Genomic DNA, 13,247 nt, shown 5'->3' with positions numbered 1-13,247 from the left:
AGCCAAGTATGGCTTAAATCTATCAAAACTACAGTACTGTTCCAAAATTACAACTGCCTTCCCCCCAAATAGTTATATTTTTTCACCATATTTCCTCCCTCACAATAAACACATGGGTCTTCTCCTTCTAGTCCTTCTAAAAATCCTCTTATTTAAGCTGACCCAGAACTGCACTGAATTTCAGATCTTTTTTTTCCTGGATCACAAGACTTGAATGTTTTTAATAGTATCTAACACCACCATGAAATCTGTGTGTTCATGTGAGCGTTATCTTGCACCTGCAGCAGTTTCACTGATGGCTTCTCATGTGTCCTTTGAGGGTTTGCCTGAGGCCAAAAAGACATTAAAATGTGTCCAAAACAGCCTCTTATTTCCAGATTGGGTTCTGGCATCCTCTACCTAACCACACTGTTCCCTTGCTTTAAAACAATATTTGCTTCTGTGGGACTACAGAGGGAGGAAATTAGAATTCAGTCAGGACCTGTCAAAGGAGCTGTGCATTTAGAGAAGGATACAACCCAGAAGATCTGCTAAAATCTGCTTTGTGCTAGGTACAGACTGGCAAACTTTGTACCACCTGCATTCTAAAAATGCAGCTATTTTGTGCTAGTTTTCCACTCTTTTTTTTTACTTTTTTTTTTTGTATGTATGGAGTCCAAATTTCCATATAAGGAGGCAGATAAATCTTGAAATCAATTAATCGAGATCTCTGCTGCCCACCTACCATTTTTTGAGTATGCCTTCTTGTTGCCTGTCACCAGACATTTTTGCCTTGTTATATTAACTGCCACAAGCTTTTCAAAAGGCTGTAGTTGTAGGAAATTACACTTTGAATATGCTGCCATGAAGCCTATAATACGTAAAGTTTCCTTCCAGCAGATCCTGCAAAATGAGTGTGTGGTTTTTTATTAAAGGACTATAAAACCCCAAATGTCTTGCATTTAGTGTGTTCATTTTTTGATATCCCTTAGCCCTTTGAAAGCCATGCTAACATGTCTACCACCAGAATGATTCTGGGTGGGAACATAATCTTCTGAGGGAGCTATGAGAACTAAAGTGTCACTGACGTGCTGCTGTGAGCCAGAGGCATAGCCTGACCCCAAAGCCACAACAGTTTTCACCCACAGTAACCACGCAGACTGCACAGCTGAAATAGAGGCATGCCAGGGAGAAGAAGCAGTGGCGTATTTAATGTAGGAACAATAATTTCATAACAGATGGCACAGGGGTAATTTTGGCTAATGAAGAGAAGGCAAAACTTTACCTTTTTGGAAAGATGCAGAACTGCTGATTATGCCAGACACCAAAGACAACCTTGAGTTAAAACTTCTTCTTGGGAAGAAGAGTGGAACACTGTATTTTTCTTACCTTTTTATAAACCTGTCTGTTTTGATAGGAGGTGCAGAGGTCTGATGATGGGTTCTTTACTTCACACTCACAGATTTTTTTGCCACCAATATCAGTATTAAAATTATTTCCCCAATCTGCAGCTCCATTCAGCAAACCACAGCACTGGTTCTGCAACAAAGGAGGAAATGGGGAGATGAGGAAAAAAGTGGTGATTTTCAGTTCGAGGAGAATAGGGGAGGGAGCCGAGAGGAATAATGAAGGAGAGATTTCCTTTCTTCTTTTCCCACGTGGAAGTTTTCCCAAACTGGTATGTCTCAAATGCCCTTTACATTTCCATACCAGTTCTAAGAATGTAAGTGCACAACTTTAAAAAAAAGGAAAAAAAAGACCAGATTTTCAGCATACAGTGCTCAAAAAACATTAACATACTATAAAGCTAGTAATTGTCAGTGCCAGAATGGAACTGGAACATAGAACAATGCTGGGTATAGTATTTTTTGAGAACCAAATCTTCTTTCTGCAGGTTTTACTTGCAGAAGTTAAGTAACAGTTCCAATAATATCCACATTTCACATTGTGGAAAGCCAGGCTGAACATGTAAAATTAAAGCACATAAAACTCTGAAATCTAGAAAAATAACCACCTTGAATGATGGTTAGCCCTTTAAATTAGAAATGGACTGAGGAGGCCAGGGTTCCATTTGGGGTTTGTGAAACCTAAACCAGGTGCAGTTTCACTTCATGCTCCACTTTATTCAAGTCACTAAAGCTCAGGGGTGCAGACTTGGGTTTGAGATCTTCCCCCTTTTAAAAAGCAGCTGGAAATGTTCACATAACTTTGTATAAAAGCAAAGGCCATGGGACATAATAAAGCAATCCTGGTCTATTTAAAAATTAATACAGTAATTATGGGATTTTTCATTTTGCTCACCCTTTAGTCGTCTCCCCAGGGAGCTGCTTATTATATCAGAAGAAATAAGCTGGCTCAGAAGCAGAGGACAGGGCTAGAGGTGGAATGAGGAAGGAGAAGCGGAAGTAATATAATCCACCCAAATATTGTTTCTTGCTTCCTTTTCTTTCACACCAGCAGCCTTTAAAAATATAGGAATTCTTATAGCCTAACCATCAAAGTCATCACCCATTAGGGACTGAAAAAAAAAATAACAGCAGGCACTCCATCAATGTATAGACATAGGTACTAGTGGGAGGGGCAGGGGTCTACACGATCAACTGTATCAGTGAGAATCACGGGTATTCTCTGTGTAGCACCTCAGAGCAAGCTGGCACTAAGTGTCAACCTTCTGGGGTCCTGCAGGTGGGGGAAGCCAGGATAGGTACAAGTACAGTGAAAACATATGTTTTCTACCCTCTTCTTACACGGTAAAGTATGGCATTTAATGACTTAATAGAAATAGTATTTTCCAAATGAAATACACTCTTGAATTTTTCCTTATCCCAGGGGTAATCTTGCCTTAAGAGTGCTGGGTAGTTCTTAGCTGGTACACAGTGAAGGAGCAACGTCCCTTCAGAAGGCAGAGCTGTTACAAAGGAGCAGCAGCCTTCTCAATAAAGAGCTTAGCTGTCAGCCTCACTTGGATGTTGTGTGTCCTTGCTCCACTGCTCTTATAAACACTATTGCACAAAGAAATCATTGCCAAAAACCCATGTCCAAGAGAGCAGAAGCCCCTTCCATAGTGTTTTAACTTGCATTTAAGTCAGACCCTTTCCCAGGGAATGAAATTCAGGTCTATGGCAGAGTAGCTGTAAAACAAAGCACAGACAAATGCTACAGATGGAACAGATAGAAACAATCCCTGCCTTTTGTTACATTTCAATTACCATTTGCTGAAACTTCTGGAATTGCTCTTGAAACACTTTGGATTCTTGCGTAGAGCTTTGCAATGTTTTCACAGTTTCCAGGAGGGTGTTGTTAAGGGATGTTTCAATCTGCAAGTCCAAACATTTTATTAGTTTTCAGGATAGAAGCAAAACTCTGTGAAGAAATCAACGAACACACAGAATAATACTGTACCTTAGATCTGTACACTGCTCCTAAAATACCTCCTGTGATCTGAAGGATCAGGATCAGAAGCAGTCCGATAAAAAACTAGGGAGAAAACAAAAGGAGGAGAAAACTGGAGTACTTTTGACCAAGATGATACTATTTCTTCTAAGTGAAGTTAAGCTTTCATGTGCTTGAATAACCATGTAGGTAGAATGAACTGAAGTTCCAGTCAGAGCTGCTCCAGTTATTCCTTCTTTGGCAATGAGAAAAGAGGGTGCTTGAGACAGAGTGCGCTCAGCTGGTGATGAAAACCAAGCACACACCAGAATAGTGGCATGATAGGCACTGCGCAGGTGAGAGGTTTTGGGCAGGAGGGCAGGGAGGATGTTCTATGAGGACCAGCAAAGGGAGAAACTGTGAATTTATGAAATTAAATAGGCTAGGTAGTGGGGGAGGACTGGTGGAGGGAACTTCAGTGATGACTGGATGGAAAAAAAGCTAGTGACATGCTTGGGGCTCTCTGGACCATCTCTTCTTGTTGATGAGACCACCCATCATTTGTCTGCACTAGAATTCAGAAGCAGCTCAAGCACAAGGTAAGCAATGAAAACATATGATCATAATCAAGCATTTGGTTAAACAAAAAGGCCCCCATCCTCATTTGATACTACTTGCAAAGAACTTATCCATCACAGATAGCTGTGGCCTGTTAAAGATAGTAAAATGTTTTTCTTTCCTACCAAGAGCAGCATGCACCGGCTCTCCTTTATGGCACCACAGCACCCCAGAAACCCAAGGACCATAATGATGGAGCCCACGGCTATCAGCAGATCAACCCCTGCGAACAGGCTGCTATCTATATTCAGGTCCTGAAAAGAGAAGGGAAAAAAATCTTTCAGCTACAAGAAGCTCCTTTTGAAAACATCTGTATCCCCCCAAACATAAGAATTGTTTCATAATTGATAAATATACTGCTTAGCAACCATGGAAAAATTCAGATTCATAAATAAAAAAACCTCTAATGCCCCCTTCTTAAATGTTTTGTCGGGGAGCTGGTTAGAACCTGGCTTTTCACAGTCTTTGTCTCTGCATGAGATGAAAGTCAACTTTACAGAGTAAATAAAGATCTCTTGTCTTTAAAGTGACTTTCAGTCAGTTTTCAGCTGATGAATCTTTGCTTTTTACTGGAAGTAGCAAAATTGATTATCTCAAAATCTGTCCTACATTAACCAACTCTTAAAGAAACAAAACCTCTGTTTGTCATTAGGAGGCCAGGAACATACTCTGTGGCTGTTCCTGAGAGAACACTACTCGGAGCGATGCTGGATACACTAGATAAATAGTTAGATGTATTTTCCAAAGCAGCTTCTTTTTTTTTTTAGTCATGATCTCTAATATTACCCTCAGAGATGAAGACTGTATTTTGATATGTGGGACATTCAACTAAACAATTCGTATACCTCAATATTATTAAACATCAAATTAGTCAGTTCCCACAGGACTGACTAAGGCCAAAGGCCAAAATAGAGAAAAATGTTCAAAGAATATTTTCCAGTGTGGCTGGTGCCAAGATTAGCAAAAATGTCTGGAAGTTGTCACATTTATCTTCTGATGGAAATTGCAAAGGTATATAGACAAGTATAATTTGAAGAATGTGTTGTTCTTTCCCCTTCCAAGTTGGACTGAATCTCCTGTTATTTATTCTTAGAAAGCTCTATTCATCTACAGCCAAATCCCTATGGTCTGTTCAATTATTACTCAGGAAAAACATACATTGGTTTTGAATGGGAACTTTGCCTGCCTAGAGGCAAAAATGCGAGAAAATGCTTTCAATTTTGGTGTCTACTCTTAATTCACAGGTTTTGGGGAGTACTAAGCATCACTTCAGGAAACCAGTTTGGGACACACTTAAATATGCTTTTCTGAACAAGAAAGCTCTCAAAAAATAAGAAAGGATAATAGTGGTTATGGTTTTCCAAGATCCATTGTATCGTCTGAGCCATCATACTAGAGATGGTCAACTAGCAAGTATTGCAATTTTAGCTTCTTCTAAAACATTGATTGAGGAGTGAAAGTTGTCGTTCTTCTTCTTCCACAGCAGAGAATGGCAGAGCCATTCCACCATGACCTAATTTATCCCATGGCACAACATAATCACGAAAGCAATTCTGTTGCATCCATCCTCTGCCAGACATGAAAGATGTGGGACTGGCTAAAGGCCAGAATGTCATCAGCCAAATGGCAGGAAATATATAAAGCCATCTTCTTATCTCCACCATCTTCTTATTTCCAGATGGGAAAATACTGACTTAAAAATTATTGTTCTTAACTGTTAGACTGTGGTAGAGCAGCAGAGGGATGATCTGAAGATTTGCAACTTAATCTATACTAAAGGCTCAATTTGACTGCTGAAAAAAAGGCTTCTATGTCACACCTGGCCATTTTTTCAATTCTATGGCCAGAAAGCCTTTGTAGAAATAGAAACATGCAAATTAAGTTTTCAAATTAATTTACATTTCTATGGCCCAAATTCACAAGAAGAAATATGCTGCTTAAACCTTAGAGTCAGATTGTTCTTGTTACTACAAGAAAGCACCAAAGTACCAAGATTGCATAGTGCCTTTTGGAGAAGTACCTACAAGCTGTGAAATCAGCTTCACTCAAGGGTGGTGGAAAACAAGCTGCAAGTCAGAGGCCAGCACAACCTTGGCAAAAGGTTGGCAGGGCCCACATGGGCAAAGGGCCTTTGCAGCAACAGGACAAGCCTCTGCTGCATGTCTGCAAGATCAAGGGCTCCTCAAAATTGTATTTTCCCTAGCTTTGCAGAAAAGGAAAGTCATAAAGTCTGAAGTAATTTAATAACACAGATAAAATCCAGGATGGGAACTAAGGGGCTTTCCTCTCCCTTCCAGAAGGGCTGGTAGGACATTTTAATCCTAAGTAAAGATTTTTGGGTCTCTAAAACTCTTTCTATAAAAATATGAGGGAAAAAAAGATTAGGTGTTTCAAGGAGACACTGAAAAGAGAAAGGAAAAATCCTTGCTCCCTTTCAGAGTAGCAGTTACTGGGGAAATAAGAATTGTGTTATTGAAGATAATGAGAAAGGTAAGAATATTCCCTACAAACAAATGGAAGTAACCCTAGGAATATATATTCCCTATTCTAATAGGGAAAGGCACTGAAAAGTCTAGGAGCCACATGGCTCCTCATTATTCTAACACTGAAATCAATAACAGAAGCATCATTAGTTTTAATTAGAGGAGAGAGACACAGATTTTCCAACAGAAATCAGTGTGTATCTGCAAGACCCTACATTAATAACACCAGAAGGCCCTTTTTGTAGTCACGTCTGTGCTTATGTCAATCACTTTATCTGACTACCTGCACCATCTTGTTTAATCTTAAAGACCATAGAATGCATTAATCTTTACCCATACCAACCACTTCAATAAAAACATAACAAATTTGTGGAAATGAAGATGGGAAATGAAAGTGCGTGCAGTAGCTCCCACTTTTTCATGGTTCTGATATAACCACACACATTTACCTGCTGAGCATCTTTGCTAACACGTATCCATATAGACACTCCCAAAATAACGCAACCACACACCTGCAGGAGAAAATAAAGAATATTTAGAAAGATCAACAACATTAGATTGACATTCAGCATCCAAATTGCACCAGATACTGGCCAAAATTCTGAAATCATCTGTTTGGCAAAGTGAAAGAAACATGAATTACTGGAGCATAGAATATTGATTCATATCCAGGAAACTTCATAAGGGTAGTTAAATCTTCAGTTATACACCAAATCCATGATGCTTCTGCCTCAGAGGACTCCACATTTCCTTGATGATTTATACATGTGGTTGGGAAGCACACAAATTCTGTCAGATGAGAGAGGAATATAAATTGCTATTGTATGTATATAACATGTCTGTAGAGAACACTGTTTCTTGTATAATGGAAACACATGAGATTTTATCAGGGATGTTTGTACAAAGGCTGTTTCTAGAATTGTTCAGGATACATATCTAGAGACATATTCTCTACAGGAAAACTATCAGGAAAAGTTATAAATAAAGTCTTTTTGCTGTTTCTATTGCAACAATATCTAGCTATCTCCAATCCTTAGAATATTCCTCCTATAAAAAGCCTATAGCTATTATTTCCATTACATTTTTACAGAAAACAACCATACTCAGTCATGCACATGTGGAAGTTAGAACAGGATGACTTTCTTTAAGATGTTGAAGTCAGGGCAGATGAATTCCAGGTCCAGACACACTCCCTAATCACTAGTTATGCTCCTCTTTCATTAATTGTTGAGGTATCATTCCACTATGCCCCAGTCACTCTATTCCTAACCATGTCCTTGACGATTTTTATACAGAATTTCTCTTTATTAAGTGTTGGAGACAGGTAATTAAGAGGTTAATCAGGTGGAAGGATTGTGCCTACTGAGACCACTGGTAGGAACGAGAGGTCACTGAGGACCAGAGACTAGATTTAGAATTATCTTCCTGTATGTCATTAATACTTAAGTCATAAATGGCCCTGAAATGTTTTTATGAGCTTCTCATTTTTATATGTTTTAGATAATTTTTCTTAAAAAATACTTTCCCCGCAAAAGGTTTCATATAATATTCAGCATCAAAGACCATAACGACTTTAGCAGATTATTTAATGTGGAACAGAGCCAGCACTCAGACATGAGTACCACACATTTTCCTGCTCTAAGTAAAGCTCCTACAAGTACATTTTAAACATGAAAAGGAAAGTTGTACATTCGATGACAGCTATATCATGTTATCAAATTTAACTAGAACTCCCCACTGAAACTTTCTGAATCCCACTGAATCTGCCTAGAAACTGATGGTATCATATGACTCTGCGCTCAGGTTCGGCAGCACACTGTGAGTCATGTGGCTATGCACCAGGCGACATGGGCTCACTAATGTAAAAATTTCCACTGAAGCAGCTATTGCTACAAATCCAAACAGAATTTGGCCCACTGCCTTATTTGTTACATAGGACCTCCCATAAAAATACAGCACAGCAGTAGAAGCAAATATAGCTGAATGTACAGGAACTTACCAATCAGATGGGAATGCTACAATATTTATTTACTCCATTGGAAAAAAAAAAAGCATAATTTATAAATAAAAAATTTTAGCAATGTGTATATATTTAATTATAAAAATAGAATTGGTTTAGGCTGATAAAAAATGTTCCATTTCAGTAAAATCTTAAGCTTTTATTTCTGTTTGTTTTCATAACATACAAATTGTACAAGAACACACAAATAGAAGTTTTGAAATAACAAATCAAAATGGTCTGTTCCCAGAGAGTCCAAGTTGAACATTTCAAATTTGATGGAATACTCCATAATTATTAAGTTTTCCTAAAATAAAGTTTCAGCTAAAGAAACTTTCATTTCAGGAAATTTCATTTTTAATGAACCAGTATTTTCCAATGGAATAAAAAGAGCTTCTTTGAAAAGGTCCTCACCTATTTTGCCAAAACTAGATTGCTATTTTAGTTTTGCCTCAACCCTTGACCAAGAATCAGTGAGCTCATCACAGTTTCATAAACCAAACAGGAACAGGACTGTTGTCCCTCAAATTCAATCAGCTTTTCTTGAGCCCTTCGGTCTTGGTGTGATGAAGAAATACAGCTTAGATAAATTAATATCACCTGAGATGAGCCTGCTGTGACTCTGGACCAGCAGTATATCAGGACTCTTCTGCACTTCTCAGACACAGGATTACCAAACCTTGGGGGAATTCCCTCCTGTGGAACACACTTTTTAAGCAACCAGTTTAAGGGTATCAGGAAGAGCTTTCTACAAGGTTGCTCCTGTTCAGGAAAACATTTGACTGGAATACTTCATAGAATCATAAAATCATAGAATCATAGAATGGTTAGGGTTGGAAAGGACCGTAGAGATCATCGGGTTCCAACCCCCCTGCCACCAGCAGGGACACCCTCCACCAGACCAGCTCAAAGCCTCATCCAGCCTGGCCTTGAACACCTCCAGGGATGGGGCATCCACAGCTTCCCTGGGCAACCTGTTCCAGTGTCTCACCACCCTCACAGTGAAAAATTTCTTCCTAATGTCTAGTCTAAATCTACCCTCTTTCAGCTTATACCTGTTACCCCTTGTCCTCTCACTACACTCCCTGATAAAGAGTGTTTCCCCATCATTCCTGTAGGCCCCCTTCAGGTACTGGTAGGCTGCTACTAGGTCTCCTTGGAGACTTCTCTTCTCCAGGCTGAACAACCCCAACTCTCTCAGCCTGTCCTCATAGGGGAGGTGCTCCAGCCCTCTGATTAATTTCGTGGCTCTCCTCTGGACTCTCTCCAATAGGTCCAGGTCTTTTTTATATTGGGGGCCCCACATCTGAACACAGTACTCCAGGTGGGGTCTCACGAGAGCAGAGTAGAGGGGGAGAATCACCTCCTTTGACCTGCTGGCCATGCTTCTTTTGGTGCAGCCCAGGACACGATTGGCTTTCTGGGCTACAAGCGCACACTTCCTTGAGATGCCTGAAAATAACAGCACTAGGAAGGTCCTACGGAGCATGGGGTCTGTGGCTCAGCATACCTGCTAAGTCTGTGTTGCTACTTTCAGGGATCGAGATGTTCAGATGTAAGGCATGGAGACGGGGCCACACTTGTAGATGGGACTGCAAGTGTGGTATGAACAACTGACCAAAGATTGCTCTGTCACTGATCGGGTCGCCTCAAACTAGGATCAGACATCAATACTTAGTGCAAAAAAATGGTAATCCTGCAATCTTGTGTGATGTGGAGTAGCAGAAGCTGACAAAACAAGGGCAGCAGGTGAGACTGGATATTCTGCAAATTCTGAAGAAAGAGGAAAAGTCTGACCTACATGTCAGGTTTAATGCACAAAACTTACTTAAGGATTAACTTAAGGACTACTAAGATCTCCATATAGGCACCCAGCTCCAAAGCACAGGTCGTCAAAAGCCCGTGCTCAGGTCTCTTTCACCAAACTGGAAAGATGCAAAACTCTGTGGACATATTGGAGCCCACCATGAGGCTCATGGGGCTGCAGATTGCCAGGGGACACACATCATGTAGTGAAGCCAGAGCCACTTTGCAGAGCTAGCTTAGACTATTCCAAGGCTTACACACTTAGTACTATGCTGGAAGATCTGCTTAGAAAAAGGGACCAGAAGGCTGGAAAGCCCATGCCCAAGTCCCCTAAGAGGGGACACTCCCAGAGTGATTGCAAAGGACGTAAAATGAAAGGACACCTGATAAATATGCAGCCATTGCTCTTATCTAGTTAAGGTTAAAGTCACCTTCATTTACAACTATCAGTTTAATTTTCCACTTGCCAACTGCCTTGTGCACCAGGGACAGCAGCTGTGGGACCAGTGGCTGTAAAGACATCACTGTTCCCTGTACTCCAGTAAGTTAATGATTTCCTGGAATTAGAGACAGGAAAGTGAATCAAAGAATTCAGCTTCATTTTACTCCATCAGCCCATATTCCTGTTTGTACCATGTCTATTCTTCCCTATCTTCGTAGTGCTAAGCCCCTTTCTTTAGAATAAGTAACTATAGCTGCCTTCCTGTTCTCCTGTGTCCCAGCCAGGCAGTCACATGCACATCAAATTCTCTCAGTAGATTCCTCCCCAGAGCAGAGTATGGATTTTCCTACCTTTGGCATAAAGATAGGTTTGGGAAGTTTGTTCCATGCCTGCTTGTTTCCTGAACTTTCAAGACTCCCCCAGGATCACATCCTGTGTTTTTTCCTAGGAAGCTCATACTGTCACTGGAGGCTTCGGTGTGTGACATTATTCACATGTTCATTCCAGAAGCAGTTTGGAGCTTTTCTAATGCCAGTCTGAGACATCTACCTGTTTTCACTTACAGTAAACACAGGTTAATGTAAGAAGGCAAATCTTCCTGAGAAGTAGGAAGTTTCCAAGTCAGAAACTTATGGACTCTTGCAGAAAGACTTGAACACAGATGTCAAATATCTTCAAACTGCCTTGATGGAGGGGGAGGGAGAAGAGGTGGGAGACAGTCCAAACCATCACTTACCTGTTAGGAATTCCTTTGTGAGGTCTACGATTGATCAAAAATTTTGCTAATTCTTCTCATTTTGGCTAGCTACAAATTTTCAAAGGCTACTGTTTGTGGTCCCTTTTGAATGGTATCACCTTTTCACTTGAAAAGAATCCCTTGAGGCAAAGCCCACAATGTGGCTAGTAGTTCTGCTTCTGGTTTCAGTGAACCTCTGATGAACCTGACATAACTCTGTTGGGAAAGCTGACAGTGAGGTTGAACCGTGAGAGAAATGTTCTTTAACTCAAACCTTTCCAGAGCTTCTAGAACCTGAAATTCTTGCCAACCAGCTGAGATATGATAAATAGTTAAATATGGTTCAAACGACACCCAGAAACCTGCCTGCTGCCCTGTGCTGTATCTGCCTCGATACAGCTATTGGCAGTACTGCCAGCCCACACCATTTTACAAATGTTTACGGTCTACCGTCAGAAACTAATTATGACACTGAACATGAAGCAAAGAACCACAAAGAAGGATATGAAAACCATCTATCAATTAGGAGGCTAAAAATACAAGTGAATTTTCTGTATCTTCTGTTGCAACCACATATTCAGAATTATGCCATCTGGATGCCAGCGGCAGACAATAAAAGCAAGAGAACAATGTAAGTGGAGAGTCTGTTATCTTCTGACTGAAATGAGTGATGCCCCTTCACGTAAGGGGCACTGTATGAACAGGGAGACAGCCTCATGGCTGGTCTACTTTTGAATGCGGAGGGAAAGATATTTTGAAGGAAAAAGACAAAGGGAAGGGCAAAAAGTTAAACATATTCTCCCCTCCCTGATTTAGAATTGTACTCTGGTTCCACTTATGCTCTATTTTCTTTACAATTTCTTCAACTACAGTGTTCACATAATATTGAACACATTTCATGCGTCACTAAGAACAATTTAAGCACCAACTTACCCAAAATAAGAAGTTGAAGATGAACATGGAGTACTTCATGCAGCCGCTTACACCCGCCATTTTCAACAAGCTGAGACAAAAATGAGCACTGGAGAAGAAGCTTTCCTAAGAGTCCAACCTCAATAGAAAAGTTGTTTCTGTGTCTTCAGAAAACCTCTCAAACCACATTAAATACAGCGTGCTCGCTACTGAAAGCAAGAATTGTGACCAAAGCATTAACAACTATTTAAATAGTTCCTACACCCCAGGTAAATATTAACCAGAGTACTGGGGGAAGCACTACCAGGTTTTATCACTGAGTCTCTAGATCTTATTGCCTCTTTGTGATTTGTACTTTTTTGTGGTCCTGTTAAGTCTTGTCCTACACCTCAAAAGTAAATAATGCAGCAAAAGTCATAGTTTCGATTTAAAGGGAAGTGAGCATAAAAATGTTTCGCAGACCTGCTTTTAAGAGGTGTAAATTATTGCATTTCTTAATGCTTTTAAGTCACAGGGTTTACTCTTTCATTGCCCACTGACCGTTGCCGACATTCATCTGATCGTGTTCACCCTCCCACTCGAGACTTTCAGCTGGCATAAAGGGGTGTGTCTGTGTTATCCCAGCTGAGGAAGGGTAAGGAATCTGCTACCATTTTTTCCCTTTCGGTATCTACTTCAGATCCCTTTCCTCTTCCTCACCAAATGGGGACCCCAGGAACCCAAGCACTGTGGTGCACCAAATGTCCTGCTGTGCAGGTTTCCAAAAGTGTTGTGAACCCCAGCACAGCAATGATGGTTCTGGCGTCAGATGCAGGATAGCTCTCTGCAACAGGAGCTAGATTTGTCCCACAAGACAAGGCAATAAACCTGTTTCATTAGTTTTGTTTTATGTCATGTTTG

General features: G+C 40.4%; 1 protein-coding gene across 1 annotated transcript in view; it reads right to left on the bottom strand.

The window, feature by feature from the left end:
* TSPAN8 (tetraspanin 8) overlaps window positions 1-12,428 on the bottom strand; it is a 15,583-nt gene extending 3,155 nt beyond the window's left edge. The window contains exons 1-6 of the mRNA XM_010077062.1: window positions 12,369-12,428; window positions 6,902-6,964; window positions 4,095-4,223; window positions 3,382-3,456; window positions 3,189-3,296; window positions 1,369-1,518 (exon numbers count right to left, since the gene is read on the bottom strand). Coding sequence (XP_010075364.1) covers window positions 1,369-1,518; window positions 3,189-3,296; window positions 3,382-3,456; window positions 4,095-4,223; window positions 6,902-6,964; window positions 12,369-12,428 — 585 coding nt within the window. The remainder of the gene's footprint in view (window positions 1-1,368; window positions 1,519-3,188; window positions 3,297-3,381; window positions 3,457-4,094; window positions 4,224-6,901; window positions 6,965-12,368) is intronic.
* Between the last annotated feature and the right edge of the window lie 819 nt (window positions 12,429-13,247).

Source organism: Pterocles gutturalis, unplaced genomic scaffold, assembly GCF_000699245.1.
Source record: "Pterocles gutturalis isolate BGI_N339 unplaced genomic scaffold, ASM69924v1 scaffold16908, whole genome shotgun sequence".
In the NCBI taxonomy this organism is placed as follows: Eukaryota; Metazoa; Chordata; class Aves; order Pterocliformes; family Pteroclidae; genus Pterocles; species Pterocles gutturalis.
Note: the sequence above shows the minus strand (reverse complement) of the source record. Positions and strands in the feature narration are given on the sequence as shown.